The sequence below is a fragment of the Nanorana parkeri genome, unplaced genomic scaffold (assembly GCF_000935625.1).
Source record: "Nanorana parkeri isolate BGI_ZX_2015 unplaced genomic scaffold, ASM93562v1 scaffold430, whole genome shotgun sequence".
NCBI lineage: Eukaryota > Metazoa > Chordata > Amphibia > Anura > Dicroglossidae > Nanorana > Nanorana parkeri.
This window is the reverse complement of record NW_017306698.1, coordinates 175,359-191,279: the sequence shown is the minus strand read 5'-3', so window position 1 is coordinate 191,279 and position 15,921 is coordinate 175,359. Positions and strand designations below refer to the sequence as shown.

The 15,921-nt window shown below is 41.9% G+C and overlaps 1 protein-coding gene and 2 long non-coding RNA genes across 3 annotated transcripts; all 3 read right to left on the bottom strand.

Moving 5' to 3' along the window:
• Window positions 1-349: 349 nt before the first annotated feature.
• Window positions 350-4,037, bottom strand: LOC108789915. Its single transcript, XR_001941426.1, has 3 exons — window positions 3,851-4,037; window positions 2,129-2,323; window positions 350-400 (listed from the first exon to the last, which is right to left on the bottom strand). It is a non-coding gene; the product is annotated as an uncharacterized LOC108789915 (long non-coding RNA).
• A 1,175-nt stretch (window positions 4,038-5,212) lies between these two features.
• On the bottom strand, window positions 5,213-9,541 carry SPTBN5 (spectrin beta, non-erythrocytic 5). The gene is made up of 6 exons (XM_018560052.1): window positions 9,431-9,541; window positions 8,632-8,769; window positions 8,282-8,526; window positions 6,508-6,694; window positions 5,584-5,796; window positions 5,213-5,416 (listed from the first exon to the last, which is right to left on the bottom strand). Exons 1-6 carry the CDS (start codon window positions 9,539-9,541, stop codon window positions 5,213-5,215), a joined length of 1,098 nt encoding a protein of 365 aa, XP_018415554.1.
• Window positions 9,542-12,127: 2,586 nt separating this feature from the next.
• LOC108789914 lies at window positions 12,128-13,915 on the bottom strand. Its single transcript, XR_001941425.1, has 3 exons — window positions 13,821-13,915; window positions 13,436-13,513; window positions 12,128-12,155 (listed from the first exon to the last, which is right to left on the bottom strand). It is a non-coding gene; the product is annotated as an uncharacterized LOC108789914 (long non-coding RNA).
• Window positions 13,916-15,921: the final 2,006 nt, after the last annotated feature.

Genomic DNA, 15,921 nt, shown 5'->3' with positions numbered 1-15,921 from the left:
CAAACAGTTCTGGAAGACTGATATAAAGTGTCAGAAAACTGTCTGGAAATTCATGACTCTGCATTTCTGAAGTGCCCTTTGATAAGATATTTTGAAACCAACTTCTTTTTCTTGATATGTTGCAGTGGGTACAGAATGGACCCAATGTTGTATACATAACGGCAGGTGTAGGAGCTGATGTTCCTTCTAACAAAAGGCAGGAAGTTCATACACTTGCCTTTTAGTATTTCACACACTCACTCACCTCAATCCCCTCATGCTGACTGAGGAGGGTCTGCACTCCAGGCAAGTCATAGCCATAATCATCTGTATTCACAGCGACTTCCTTCTCCTGCATCCAGCATATCAATTCATTAACATCGTGATCAAACTGATGGACCTGGTGAGCTTTTGTCAAAGTCTAAATAAAAAGGACAAATGTAATTGTACATTGCAAACTTGTCTAGATCAGTTTCAGACATACTCTATGGCTAAAAGCAGTGGCGGACCTAATAACCAAAAGGCGCTGGTGCAAGATTTTATCTTGGGCCCCCCTCCCAAGGGGGGGGGGGTGCGGGAGCGGATCACACTGGCCCAAGCCCCCCAGCGGTCTTTAATGTTGCAGTAGTGTGTTGGACTTACCTGAGTGGACTGTGTGACCGCCAATAGGTGAAGCATTCCAGCGCTGTTCCAGCGCAAATCGCATGTGCAGGAGAACCGATCTCTCCGACTGTGATCTCGCATTCCACCGCGCTCACAAAGTCGGATAGAAGTGATATTTCAGGACCGATCAGCTGTTTCAGGGCAGATCGGTTCTCCTGCACATGCGATTTGCGATGCCGACCTGCCCTGGAACAGCGGAGAAAGCGTTGGAATTCTTCACCTATTCCACCGCCGAAAAACTGGGCGAGATTACGTTAAAATGTGTGACCACGTCACTGGTCACACATTCTAACGTAGTCTCAAACTTTGATAGAACAGAGGCCTGTCTGTAATCATTTAATCAGACAAATAGATGATAATAGGGAACATTACAGTGTAATATTCCCCATTATAATCCACTTGTCTAATTACATGAAAAAGCAAAAGCAGTACACAACCCATGTACCCCCACCCCCCTGGCGCTCGGACTTACCCAGCCAGAGGAGTTTCGATGTGTGCACTGCAGGGGGTGGGGCTTGTGACACACGCACGCCTCCTGTGACTCCCCTCCCGCCGCCTGTTACTATGGACACGCCGGGACCGTGCACTGCCCCATATTGCAAGACTGGACCCCACAGAGGCTGTGGGGGTGCCCAGGACCGGACCCCACTGCCCCCCCCCCCCCCACCCCCCCCCGGGGGGTACAGACTAGCGTCCTCCCGTCACCCTCCCGGGCCGGACCCCCCCGCCCCCCCCCCCCCACAGCCTCAGGCGGTAGTTCCGCCACTGGCTAAATGTTTGTTGGACATCTGACCAATAAAACTATATAAGCTTATTGGACATCACATTCCAAAACCATAGTTATTAATATGGAATATCTACGTGCCTTTGAGGCTATAACAACTCCCACTCTTCTAGGGGCCTGTGTCTGCAGGCATTTGTGCTCATTCAATGAAAAAAAAATATGAAAGGCCAGGTAATGATGTTGGGTAAGAAGACCTGGCCTGCCATTGGCATTTAAATTCATCCCAAAGGTGCGCAATAGGGTAGAGGTCATTGCTCTGTGCAGGCCAACCAAATGTCTTCACACCAAACTCACCATGCCATGTATGGTACAGGATGGAAACCATACTATGTCAAAGACACGTACAGGGCCATCCTTATAATAAGGCAGCCTAGGCGGTTGCCTCAGGCGGCATCTCGTTGGGGAGCAGCCAGGTGATGGTGGGGGCGGCAGGGGGTGGCCACAGTGTTCCAGGTTGATAACAGTTCTTAGCAACTTGTGACGCTCTGTGCGGTGTGGCTTCCGGCCCAGCTCACTGACGTCACAAGTTGCCAGGAGCTGAGCAGGGACACTCTGATTTGCATATGCCTAGCTCCTGGCAACCAGCGATGCCAGTGAGTTGGGCGGGACATCGACAGAGCTGCTGACAGTGCAGTCCGGCATGGACAACACTTTCCCCCCTCTCCAGAACGGATTTACCTTGGGACAGCCCTGGACACATACCTTAGCTCTGTTCTGTATTGCACGGCACAATACATCCCAGGTGCCGTTCACATCCTCTGCCTTCTTCTTGATCTGTTCTGTCTGACTGTGGTTTTCTTTCAGCAGTCCTGATGTCAATTCATGCAGGGACAGAACTTTACTCTTACCCAGCGTCTCTACTTCCTTAACAAAGTTTTCAAACTCTTTTTCCAAGACCTGGAGGAAAGAAATCAGATTGGTTTAGCAACCCGCTAGGCAATTGAATGACAGACAACAGTGGCACAGGCTGTGAGCCATGAATGGCTTGTGATAGTGGTGCTCTCTTTCCAAGTCTGGGTGTTGCTGTACAGGGGATTACAGAAAGTAGAGATCAAAACAAATTCAGGTACTTACACAAGTTGTATTTAATCTATTTATAGTTTTTGCTCAGTCAATACATTTAGGCTAGGATCATACCTCAGCAAAACCCGGGACGCGGGGGCCGCGCGATTGTGTGCTAGTGCACACAGCGGTTGCCGTGCGGCCCCATTGATTTCAATGGGGTTACATCCGCGCAGCAATGGCTAAATAAAGGTACAAGTACCTTTTTTTGCGGCACACAACGCGCAAGCTCAATTGCACAAGCGGCATCACGGTGGGAAACTGCGCGATCCGCCCGGCGTGACTGTGGTGCCATTAGAAAATAATGGCACCTCCAGCGTGATCGGCTGTGGTGGGCGACTCCGTGACTGCACGGTTTTGTACACGATTGCTGCGCGGTCAGGAGTTGCCCAGGTGTGAACCTAGCCTAAAAGTTTTAGATAACAGTAAGGATTAGAATCGTTTTGGGGTGTTTACTGCTATTCAGTGTTTCAGATTTATTCTCTGTCTCTGTCCTGGTGACAATAATTTCTATAGACCGGAAGTAAGAGGAAATCTCCAACAGCAGCACAGACAGATTTAAAAGCAATTTAGGAGTAGAAGGCTGGAACCCTAGTCAGTTTTTTTTTATTGAAGTCTGTGTTGCTGTTGCAGACTTTCCCTCACTTACTGTCTGGTAAAACGGTTGTCACCGGGACATAAATGGAGAGAAAACGTTTCTAATGCAGCCCCAGATAGCAGTAAAAACAGAAAGGGGGTTCTAACCCTCCTTTACTCTATCCAAAATTAAAAAGTTTTGTCTAGTCATGTACTCTAAAGCTGAACTCCGGTCTTACCTTCAGTCTTGCACAGTTGTACTGACTCCTCTCCTATACTGAAATTGCTTACTCTGATTTTGCTGCACACTGGGAGCTTCTCATTATGTACATTAGAAGCTGCAGCAATCAGATGGAGCCTTTACTTCCTGGATGATGGACATCCAGCATCATCTAGCTATTTCCGCTCAAGCCTTGCTGTCCCTGGGCCACCCCTTTCATTAAATGGATTATTTCCATTAAATCAGAATCACATGTGGGTGTCTGCAAACACTCACTCCTCTAGACTGACATCCATAAGACAGTATGATATTTGCAGACCTCCTCCCAAGATTCAACCCACTGCTTGCACCAGGGCTGAGGGCTCTTAAAAGGAATACTGAGGTAGGGTGCTGTAATGTTTTAAGGAAGTTATGTAGAACCAGGGAAGGTAAAATATTAGCAGAATAAACTTCAGCTTTAATCATTTTCAATGTGTACATATGTGTATTGATTGTGTATTTTTTCATATCTGCCAGGAGTTCAGTTTTAAGAATATCATGCATATTGCTTTGGACAAGATGATTACCCTAATGCCTTCTAGATCTTGACCAAACTCTTCAGATTCAGCAATGGTCTTCTTGCTGACCAGCCAGGCCTCTACCAGACCTGCTTCCTGCAAATACTGGAAAAGCTGATATTGTTCCTGCAGCTGACCCCTGCGCTGCTCCGCTTTCTCCAGCAGGGAGTGATATTCCTCTAGGACGGACTGCAGCTTTGAGATCACTGTGGAGCTACAGGAGACAATGGCATTAGTATCCTTTCACTTCTCGATTTTTTGAAAGAAAAAGCCATGTATTAGAATTATACTCTAATATAATATAATTTGTAGAATGCAATGACTTTATAATCTAACATTTCCTAATATTATTTTACAGAATAGACAAATACTAAAATATATTTATGTGTTTTCAGTGTAATACAAATCTTTGGTAAAATTGCTGACCACATGTCCTCCATCAACCAGGCCAGGCTTCTCTGTACCACTAAATGGCTCATTTGTGTATCTTGTAGTTGTATACAGTATACATATTAGGGGTGTTCAGATACCAAGGCAGCTATCATTTGTAAGAAGTAAAGGAGTATCTGGGGCTCCTGTGATTTGTGCATCCCTGTTTTAATGTATGATGTGTTTATATGGGATGCACCGATACCATTTTTTCCAAACCAAGTACAAGTACTGATACTTGTCCAAGTACTCACAGATACAAGTACTGATACATTTCTGCTTATTGTCATGTGACAATTTTTCAAAACAATACAGACTAAAGATTTCAGGACAGTGGTGGAGCGCCGGGGCCCGGTCGCAGCTGCAGCTGCTGTGAACCTGGTAGTTCTCATGAAAATTTCAAGTGTGGGCACTGGTATCTGAACTGGTATCTGAACATCCCTAATACATATTACATCAAATTATGAATCGATTGTATAAAAAAAAAAACACAAGGATATGCATTCATCAATATCAAAAGGTTTTCATTAAAAAAGAACCCATCAATATACCTTTTTTAAATATTTTGTTAGCAGTTACATGTCTACCTTTTTAATTTATTTTTCTTCATTGTCTAGAATGGATCATCACTTATGGTGACCCCTCCAACTCCTATTATTTGAATAGGATTTCCTTCACAGCAGGAATGTGCTTGTTGTATCAGAAGGTAGTAGAGGGGAGTTGTCACCCTAAAAGTGGTAAGTGCCATTGATAAGTACCATGAACCAGTGGTTCTGGGTGTACAGCTGGCCAAGAGGTCAAAAGGAATGATTTGCATGGCTCTGCTTACTATCATACAATGGGGAATAATCCCTTTATTTGGCAATTTGTAAGACTGTTCTATTTTAAGAAAGCTCTACTGTTCAGAGGTGCTAGATAATTATATACAGGAGATAATTATTCTTACCTTTCTGGGCTGTCGCTGTCAATTTGCAAGGTTTTGCCCGTGTCTCTTAATTTTTCAATTCTAAGAGAGAAACCTTCCAGGTCACGGATGGTGGTGTCCAACTTGCGAAGCAGTGTTTGTGTGGATTCCTGGTTCTTACCACTATCAGGTGATTTAATGACAAAGCCTCGCTCTGCCATCCACACTTCAGCCTCCAAAAGCTGAGAACAAGTGGACATAAATTTATCAGACCAGTAGCAAATACAAACCACAAATAATATTCATCATAGTGTCTAAATCCAACATCCCAGAGAATTAACTGTGTAATGTACTAGGTGACAAGCTATCCCCCACCACCATACTGGGAAAATAACAATAGTAATGTTACCTCTGTGAGAAATTGCTGGGCTTCGCAGGCCCGTGTCAGCCTTATTCTCCTACGTTCAGCTTCGGCTTTTAATGTTTCTACAGCCACTTCCAGCTGATGCAGCCGCTCGTCAATGTCTTTGCTAGCGAAATGGTTGCCTCTTACCAGCTTGCGCCCAGTGCCCATCACAGCTTTGGTCAAAGCCTCACGGCTGCTGATCTCATTTTCCAAATTCTGGAAACCAGAAGAGAGAAAGGATTTAGAAATGAATACACACTTCACCTTTGTAATCTTGCAACACTTAAATAATGGTTAATAACTATTACAATTATTTTCAGTGCCTACATACTCAGAAATGATCATAGCCAGTACATTGATAATTTTTCCTCTCCTACAAGCATCTTTCCTCTGTTAGACTGACAACACTGTGCAAAGCAATAGAACCCTGTTGGCTCAGAATAATGGAAATCCCTCTCCCAGATTAGGCGCTATTGTGCACATTTATGGTCAAAATAACAGCCAATTATTGCTCTGTAAATACAACAATTATTATAGCAGCTGGTGTCAAAATGGGCCTAATGTTTTTTAGTGTACATTTAAAAAGTGCAAAATTGAAAAAGAGGTCTGTATTTTTCCTTCGTGTTTTGTCACTTGAAATAAGTTTTTTACAATCTATTTTCTATTTCTGTGATAAAATAATAATTAAAATGATAATGAGAGGGCTGTTTTTCGCTGGTCCAAGATGGTTGGAAGGAACTTTTGTAATCCTCAGGAGCCGTTTAAAACAAACTCCACCCTTAAACCCACTAAAAAACGACCTTGATTCCGCCTTCCCCATTAATTCCAAAATAGCAAAAATCTTCCAATTTTTGCCACAATTCCAGAGAAATTTTGCTTATCCCTGGTCACATTTTCCAAATACCAAACGTTGCAGTTTTCCCAGACCTGGTGCTTCTCCACTAAGGCTTGTGTAGTAGTCAGTGATTGTCCACACTCCTTGGAGGAGGCGAGAGGCATCTTTTCTTGTATCCATGATAGCTCATCATCGATGTCCCGGAAAAATTGATCAAGTAGATTCTTGCTTTCCAGAGCTGCTCTGCATTCCTGTAGAGGATCATTAAGGCTCTTGTACCTATCATAGGAAAACATGTCACACTAAAGTATTACAACTGAAGGATAATTTATTCCAAGTGCTGCCCATTAAAATCGTCTTTCCACAAACATATCATGCAAATCCCCTCTCGTAGTAACATGCAGAGGCCCTAACCTCAAACAACTATCTACTAAATAGCAGAACCCTTGACCATTTATTTTTTCTTATTTTAAATTAGAATTTATGTACTGAATACTATCATACAGGTAAAAACAACGTACGTTTACCAGAGTACAATATGTTTTGCTATAATTGTCCTTTCAGTCTATTTGCTGCCTTGCCTAGGGCAGCAGCAAAGGTAAATACACCGCTGCTACCACACGCAGGGAGGTACCACTTTCTGATTAGGCCAATAACATAAAACTCATGCAGATCAATAATGATAACCTTGCTTAACCATTTTTGCCTCTCAATCCGATAGAAGAGTGCAGACTGCACAACACGTACAGAGCTGTGAACTGGAAATCAGGTGAACACGGAGTTGTTCAGGGAGCTGATCAGTTAGTTATGATCATTCCCATGTGTATGACCCCACATGTATCACCCATCCCCATGTGTATAACTAGTTTTAACAATCTGTTTCTTTTCAGTGAAAATTTCAGAAAATGATTTACCCAGGAAATAACTGAAGCGCTCCCCCCGAAGGAGCCACCAGAATAACCCGGGTCATCACTAGTTGTCTAGGGGATTTGGTTTTCAGCTGCCCCATTAGCATTTAACCGCCCTCGTCTAGTGTCCACAAAGCTGATATCCACTCCAGTAGTGCAATGCTGAATAACTAATATTAACATCTTCATACTGGGGAGAGAGGATATAGGGCTCCTAGACATCCAGGGTGTGACAGACATAGACTCCAGACTCACCAGACCTTTAGCATCGTAGATCCATTTGCAGCTCATTGAATAAGAACTTGAGTAACTGATGAGCAGGGGATGAGTACAGATCCTCAGCAGGAGAGACACCAGACTCTCCTGAGGTCCTCCAGACACCTCCAGTAGCCATCATCTTCCCTGCTTCTCCTCTCTGACAACAGCACAGGCCTCCTCCAATACTTGAGGCCTAGAGAAAATCTTCCCACACTCCAACCTCTGCCCACCGTCAGGCCTCAGGCCTAGCCTGGGGGGCAGGTAGGACAGCACCCAGCCTGTACTAATCCATGGCTGGCACAAGACCGAGCACATGACAATTCCCTCCAGTATATGTACCCTATCCCGACATGCACCACTGGTTGAGAGAAACCTAGTGGTTGGCTGCTGTACTGTACATACACTCACAGTACCTTTCATTGGCTGTCCCACAATACAGCAGAGTCACACTCCACCCAGGGGGGGGTACAGTCAATGCCAGACACCTGGAATAAACCAGATAAATGCCACTATAAACCAGCCAGGCTGACTATAGCCCTGGCAATCACTAAATTTCTAGTAGCCACCTCACAAAAGGTGATGGGGGCTACATAACTATAAAAAAAGATAAAAATGATAGAATAGGAAGATGATGGAGAGAATTTGGAAATTAAATATATGTAGACAGACAGACCACAAACATGTATTACAGATTGCTAACCTGTGAACTAGAATTCTGACTCTGTCTTCCAATTCATCTGCCAGGAAGTGTCCTTCTTGTCGGAATTCACGAGTCTTATTTGCCAGGACTTGCAGTCTCTCCCCATGGCTTGCGATGCTCTCTTCAAGCTCGCCAAGTTTCTCAAGTGTTATTAGATCTTTAGTTTTATTAGCAGAATCCAGCTTGGCTTCCACTTGGTCCAACCACTTCTCCAAGTCATCAATGCTCCTCTGAAACTGCTGTGCCTGGAGCAGAAACATTGCCAGAGATTATGTCACCATCAAATGGCATTTTGCTAAAATTGTAAAAAAGGCAAGTTATGCAGTCAGTCTTTATAAGCGACCAATCACCTTATAAGCATCCTGGAGCTTGTTTCCTTTTTCATCACATTTTTCCTGAAGTTCAACCCAAAGCTCTTCCATTTCATTGAGTCTTGTCTGAATGACTTCAGATGCATAATGATTAGCTTGCAGCATCTTCTCTCCATCCTGCAAAATATGGGCTCAATCAAAAGCAGCTAGAATCCAATGGAATACTAGTATAGTGAGAAAAGGAGTTCTGTCCAAGACAGCCAATAAGAATATGGCTTTCGTACTACTGTACTTTCATGCATGTATTTATTATATGATCATTTTGATAAAAGAAGCCCAACTCTCCGGTGACTTATAATCACAAAAATACCAAATGTAGAAGTGCAAATGATGCTAACTCCAGCCATATGGGGTTGTGTCACTGTCCTGCCCACTACTTGCTCTCGGCAGGAATCACAAAACTGGTGACACCCCCCCCCAATTTCCTTTCATGTGAGCCAAACTTAATACCAGTTTGCAGGACAGGTTCCCCTGTAAACCTTCTTTCCAATAACTAAACCTTGCTGGAACATGTTTTTTTTTGGGGAAGGGGTAAAATATATAGTGTGTGTATGCGCGCGCAAATTACAACAAATTTACACACACGCGCACACACACACTATTAACTCAATCTTGTCTTTGTATTCTGCTAGATGTAAACAACATGACATCGAATATGCAAACAAATGATTATGACTTACAAGAAAAATAAGAGTAAGTTTAAATGATCTTATTATTGACTAAACTTATTAAACTTATTAAACTTATTGTTATAATTATCTATGTACGATCATCTTACAGCTTTTATGGCATCCAGCCGGTTGCGATTCGCTTTGATCTCCGCCTCAAATGTCTGATGCTTCTGTAACTTGGTCTGCAAGTTGCTGGGGTCCTTCCAGCTGTCATCCATGGCAATACTGTTTTTTTCCAGCATCCAAGCTCCCACCTGTGTGTAATATCGTTGAGAACAGTGAAGGTTAACATTTCCCCTTACAGGACCCCAAAATAGCACACAAGATTTTCAGGACCTCTAACACTAAGACCCATGTATATATACATGTACACTTTCATAAATCTACACAGTCATCCTCAGGCATGTGCACAGTAACACAAAGGCATATACACACACAAATTGTAATCATGCACATACATGCTAAAACCACATAGCAATATAGCTGCTATCTTTTTTTCTGAAGCATGATATGTTACAATGGTATCTGTCTTTCAACAGAACCCACATCTCTCTTTTGATTAAGACTACAAACAACTACCCCTCTCTTGATCTCCATTATATGAAGGAGTGTTGTTTTGAAGTTCACAAATTATAAACTTCAAATCATTACACCTCCAGATAATGGAGATATAGAGAGGGGTAGGGATTTGTAGTCTAAATCAGGAGAGCAACATAGGTTGACAAAGATGCTCCTCCATAGATACAGTGCAGTGAGTATGCATATCACTCAAGGACAGGAAGTGTGTTATTGGCAGGATTATCAGGGGAAAAAGTCTAAATAAAAAAAAAAAACAATGCAGCCACCACATCCAAGGAATGGTATGCTTCAATATGTTACATTTGTGGTTTTTGGTGTAGATACGTTTCAAGTTACAGTACTGCTACGATCTTGCAACCCCCTATATTAGTGTTTGCCACAAAGGCAAACACTAATATAGTTGTATTGACCAGTAGCATAGTGGTAACTTTATTACGTAGAGGTGTGCTACATAGTAAAAAAAAGTCATATCTTTCAGCAAATTCTTTAGATTTATAAGACAGTTAAACAGCATTATACAAATATGTGTATGTTTGGTAAGCTAGTGGGATGTGTGCCTGTGTATTTATGGGTTTGTACAAATCTGAGCCGGAGTGTATATTGTTAAATGTTATTCTCGTGTTCTATAAAAACCTCATAGGAGTTTCGTAGGAATGTCTGAAGTTCTCTGGATTCTTCAAGCTTCTTCTTACGGGCCTCTGACATATTCAAAAGCTTCTTCTTCCTGGTGGAATACATAATGAACCACATTACTAGTAGCTGAGACAGTCATGATTTAGAGAACTGAAATAGCTGAAGTAATTAGATGTTGAAAACCATTAATAGCAAAATATTCCACCATTTGTCATTCAAGTTTTAGGGACATTAAAAAAAATGCTAAAGCAAAAAAAAAAAAAAAAAAAATGCAGAATGGGACCAGGCAAGAATGTCCTTCATCCCACTCTTCTCTTCATGATCTCCTTGGAATCTTTTCTGGGCCTGGTCCAAGCCTCTCTGGACATCCAAGGCATTCGGCCAGCACGTCAGCAATTCCTGCTTTCGCTGATCACCTACTCTTTTCTCTTACGCAATCTATCCCAAATGTTTTGAAGGCATTTGAAGACTTTCCACTACTTTCTAATTTTAAAAGAAATTACACCAAGTCGTCTGTACTAAATATATCGCTTCCCCCAGAGACATTAGGTCTCTGTATACACAATTTTCCCTTCATGTGGCAATCTTCCACCATCAAATACCTGGGGATTTACCTCCCTTCTAACTTGAGTGGTCTTTATGGGAGTCATTTTTAGATAGGATCTTTTGAATTGAGATAAATCCCACTTTTCCTGGTTTGGCAGAACGGCCATAATCAAAAGACACCTTTTGTTACACAAGTCTATGGGACCAAAAAGCACTGAAATCTGCCAAAAAGTAGTCCATGTACTTTTTCCAGGAACAGGAGCTTTTCTGCTTGCATGGCGTGAACGGGGGCCATAGAAATTAAGTGGGATTTCTTGTCTTAAGAGTTTTTTCACGCTCTAGACAAGAAAATGGGATTCCTCATCTTGAGTGTTCTGTAGCGCTTACCTTTGAGCGACAAAATGCCTAGGAGTAAATGGGGACTAAGGTTTTAGTTAGATGCTACATAACTGTTAAAAGCTCACATTAGGGTTCTACATGTAGAGAATTGTTATATGTAAGGGGATGCTTTAGTGAAGGGGATAAAAGCTGCCCAGCTATGTTATTCATGCTGTTTATCAAAGCCTGGAACCACATGACAAATGTTTAGTATCAGAGGATCATCTAAGAAAAATCTGTCAACATGTGAACATTATTGCTGTGACAGTGAACATTACTGGTGACAACAGTGGTCATCACAAGTATCCACTTGCACAATAATGATGTGTAGAAGCTCCTGGTATACAACATTGACATTATCCTCACAGAAAGAGTTATGGCAACCACCATCACAGAAGACTGCAAGAGTACAGGTTTCCTGATTATATTGTTGCCAAAAAGGTTACAATTCACCAATTTTATACCAATGTAAACCTCATAAAAAAAAGACTAGGTTAGCAAGAATTACATTTGCAGCTCTTACCTCTCCAGCACTGCCTGGCATTTGCTACCAATATTCTCTGAGTCGTAATGCTGGTTGTCTTGCAGTTGTTTAGCAAAAGACTCCATTTCATTGATCCTGTCCATCTGAGCATCAAGAGCCTTTTGAAACTTTTCATGTTGGTGCTGAAGACTTTCCACACTAGCCACGGAGTCCTAGAATACAACAACAGACACTGCAGTATATCCAATTTGAGAACTATGGATGGCCTGATATTTATTAAGCATCTTCTCTATATAGTTTAATACATTAGTATTTTTTTTTCTTTATTACATTAGTAGAGAGAATGCAAATTTTACATTTTCAGATATGAACCATGAGTAGACTGGACTGCAGCTGCATTATATGAGATTCAAAGGAACTCAACTGTAGTTTGGAAAGTACAATTACTTCCAAGTCCTTAAACTGCTTTTGGAAAGTACCCGTCAGAGGCATTCCAAAACTGTGGCATATGACTCAGTCTACATGAGTGTCATATGTTTCCCTGTATGGACCCAACACTCTTTCAAGGTGTATTCAAGGAGCCAACACAAAGGGCAATGAGGGTGTTTTAAGTGCAGGAACCTCTGCTCAGTTTAATGCATTCAAACCAACTGATGAAGAAATGATTTTTGGGTTATAGCACTTTTCCTATCCTCATTGTTCTTTGCACTGTTTTACCAAAAGGCGAAGGGCTTTCAAGAATTGGAACAGGATGATGGAAACAGATAAGTGTGAATGCACACTATAATCACTCCCCCTGGTGCTGACTTGATTGTTTAGCTTGGCATTACATTCTAATATGAGAATTCTGAAACAATTTATGAATGACTGCTACAGATTAATACAACACTAATGTCCAAAATATACAATGTCGAACTGTGGCTTCACTGGTTCTCTTAGAAAATGAATCCCCAGCCACATTTTCAGATTAATTGTGTATCTTGGCTGTAATGAAGAAAATTTCAAGTGAAGTAAGAGAAGTTGTGGGAAAAATAGTCTGCGGTTAGCTATGTAATTTGGTAGTAATTTCATAACCAGTAATTGTAATAAAACCACTGAACCAGACTAATGAGGAGTCTATCCAGACTGTGGTCAAAGACTGTTTTTTTTTTTTACTGTGGATAAGCATAACCTGCTGACCAAGTTTTATATATGATCATCTATATATCAAAAAGTTCTAACATACGGTATTAGATATGGATGACAGATTTGTTAAAGCTGATCTCCAAAAAGATATTCCCACATACAAACAGGAAAATGTGTGAATCTTATGTCGACAACATGATGTAGTCCTTCGAAGCAACACAGGGAAAACATTTCTGAATCTGGCTGCAAGGTAGTATGTACAATTCATCTAAATACTTCAATTCATTTGTAATTTTTCCTGCACAGCAGTTCACTGGCTGATTTTATTTGCTGCCCAAAGCGGGTCAAATGATTCAGCTCCACTTACCCCTAGATCTTCATTGGCTAAGAATGTTTCTTTACTGTTCAGCCAACTCTCACTTTGATCGACAATACTTAAAAAAGTCTATTAAAAAAATTGAGAAACGTATAAATAAATAAAAACATAGCAAATAAAAAGCATAATGGCAAACTACCAACAGGAGTAAAATTACAGGAAGTCCTCACCACAAAGGTATACTAAAAAATATATAGCAGGCTCTTAAACCTTTTTTTTCTTTGCAAAAACTTTACCAAACAACCTTAGAATACAACATGCAAAACATAAAGCAGGAGGAAATGTTGTCCTAACACAGGCACTGTAAGTATATGAGAAATAACAGAACACAGGTTTATTAAACTTTTAAAACAGAACAAGTAAATCAACATATTACCTGCAGGTCCCGTGCCTGACACAGCTTGAGGTTCTGTACTCTCCAGGATTTAATCAGCTCATCCCAAGCTTCTTCCATATTGGAAAGAGCAAGCTGTATTTCATCAGCTGCATAGTGACCAGAATTGCCCAACTTCCGCCCAGACGTCTTCACTGCATTGACTCTCTCTGTGCGTGCTTCTATCTCAGCCTGGTGGAAGAAACCATTATGTGGAAGTACATCTAGTCTATTAAAATTCTTTTAGACATCCAGAGCTGGATTTACAATTAGGCACAGGGTGCAGCAGCCCTATGCATTCCTATGGAAGTGCTGTACTTCGCTGGACCACTGAAGGCCACCATGAGTATGGCTCTCTCCAATAGTAATGCTTGTTGTGCACATGCATGAAGAAGACCACCCAGCAAGGACATTTATGGCCAAAAGGTTATATGCTGCTGTCCAGGGCTGCACAAGTAATATCACTGGAACAGGGAGGAAGGTAAGTATTGAACCACGTGGGCTGCACTCAGGGTAGTTGGGGCATTAAAGTACAACTACACAAAGATACCGTTGTTCTTTAAAGTAAATCTGTACTCCATTTTACAACTTCAAAAATCAAAAGTCCTGCCTAAAGGTAGACACTGCAAGTTGTCCACTGTTACCTTTATTATACAGAAAGGAGTCTTCTGTTCTTCTCTCTGATTTAGTATCAGTTTGTTACTGGGGGCCTCACTCTAAATGATTTCATAGCTAAGTGCTACCAGCTGCCATTCCACTGTCCATTGATTTTGCCTCAAGGGCCAATAAGGGCACTCTCTTCAGAAGGGGGCTGTTGCTGATGGAGCTTATCCACAAAGTCAGGGAAAGCTGGCTGGTAGCAAGACATAGAACTATGAATAAAGCTGGCCATACACCTATAGATTGTCTGCAGATTTTCTATGGTCAGATGGAAAAGTGCAACAGATTCCTCCTTCTGTGCTAAACTTTGTGGATGGAGGAATCTCCCACTGGTCCAAGCTTCAATATCTTGCTAGTCGGCCCCACTGGCTCTCAAAATACCTGAACAATGCCTGCATCCAATCAGATTGTTCAGATATTTTGACAGCCAGCTGGGCCAACTAGCAAGATACTGAAGCTTGGCCCAGTGGGAGATTCCTCCATCCACACAGTTAAGCGTAGATGGAGGAATCTGTTGCACTTTTACCATCTGACCATAGAAAATCTGCAGATCATCTATAGGTGTATGGCCAGCTTAAGACAGAGGAACAGAAGGGTTCTTTCTGGCTAAGAGTAATATCAAGCATCTTGCGTTGTTTTCTTTTAGGCTGGACTTTTAAAAGTTTAAAATACTGTATATAGTATGTTTCCTTGATGTCAGCCCAGACTGTTATGCAATTCCATCCCACGAACCAAGACTGGACTCATTCTGTAAGATATGTCTGTGCTTTTCTATACCAAACAGTGAGTTACATGCTACTGTAGGGTTCACAATATGAAACCTAAGTTCAGTTATGTGTCCAGTCAACCCTCAGCATGGTACACTGTGAGCCCCCAACGCATTCATTTTATTTGCTAGTATAGTGCCTGTACATACAGTCCCGTGAAGGACATGCACATACAGCTGTGACAAATACAGTCTAATGACCATCTTAATGCATTATATATAACATATCTGTTACATTTCCACTGTTTATGTGCGAGTGACATGGCACATATTGGAGAAGTGACTTCGTACTGCTTGGTGACACTGCAACGCTGCAGATTGACCATCTGCACTGAGCAGCCTTCCATCATGCCTAATTCTGCACTCTCTTCACTAACCACTGCTCAAGCAGCTCCCCTTACATGCCCTCCACAGAGCATGACACCCTTCAACCGAAGAGCAGAACATCTCATGCGCTAGAGAAGGTTCCTTCTTATGGCAGAGCATTAGGAACTATTTCCTTTCATGTCTAGAACATCAAAACCCAATCCTATCAATATTGGTGAGATCAGGTAAAATCATCTCTGTGTCTGTGGGTGACCTGAGACTGTTGGAGAGCAGAAAACCTATGGTACAGAATCAAGACTGCAGATCATATTGCAAAATGATCTTAGAGCTCTTAATAGCCTCATTTACAGT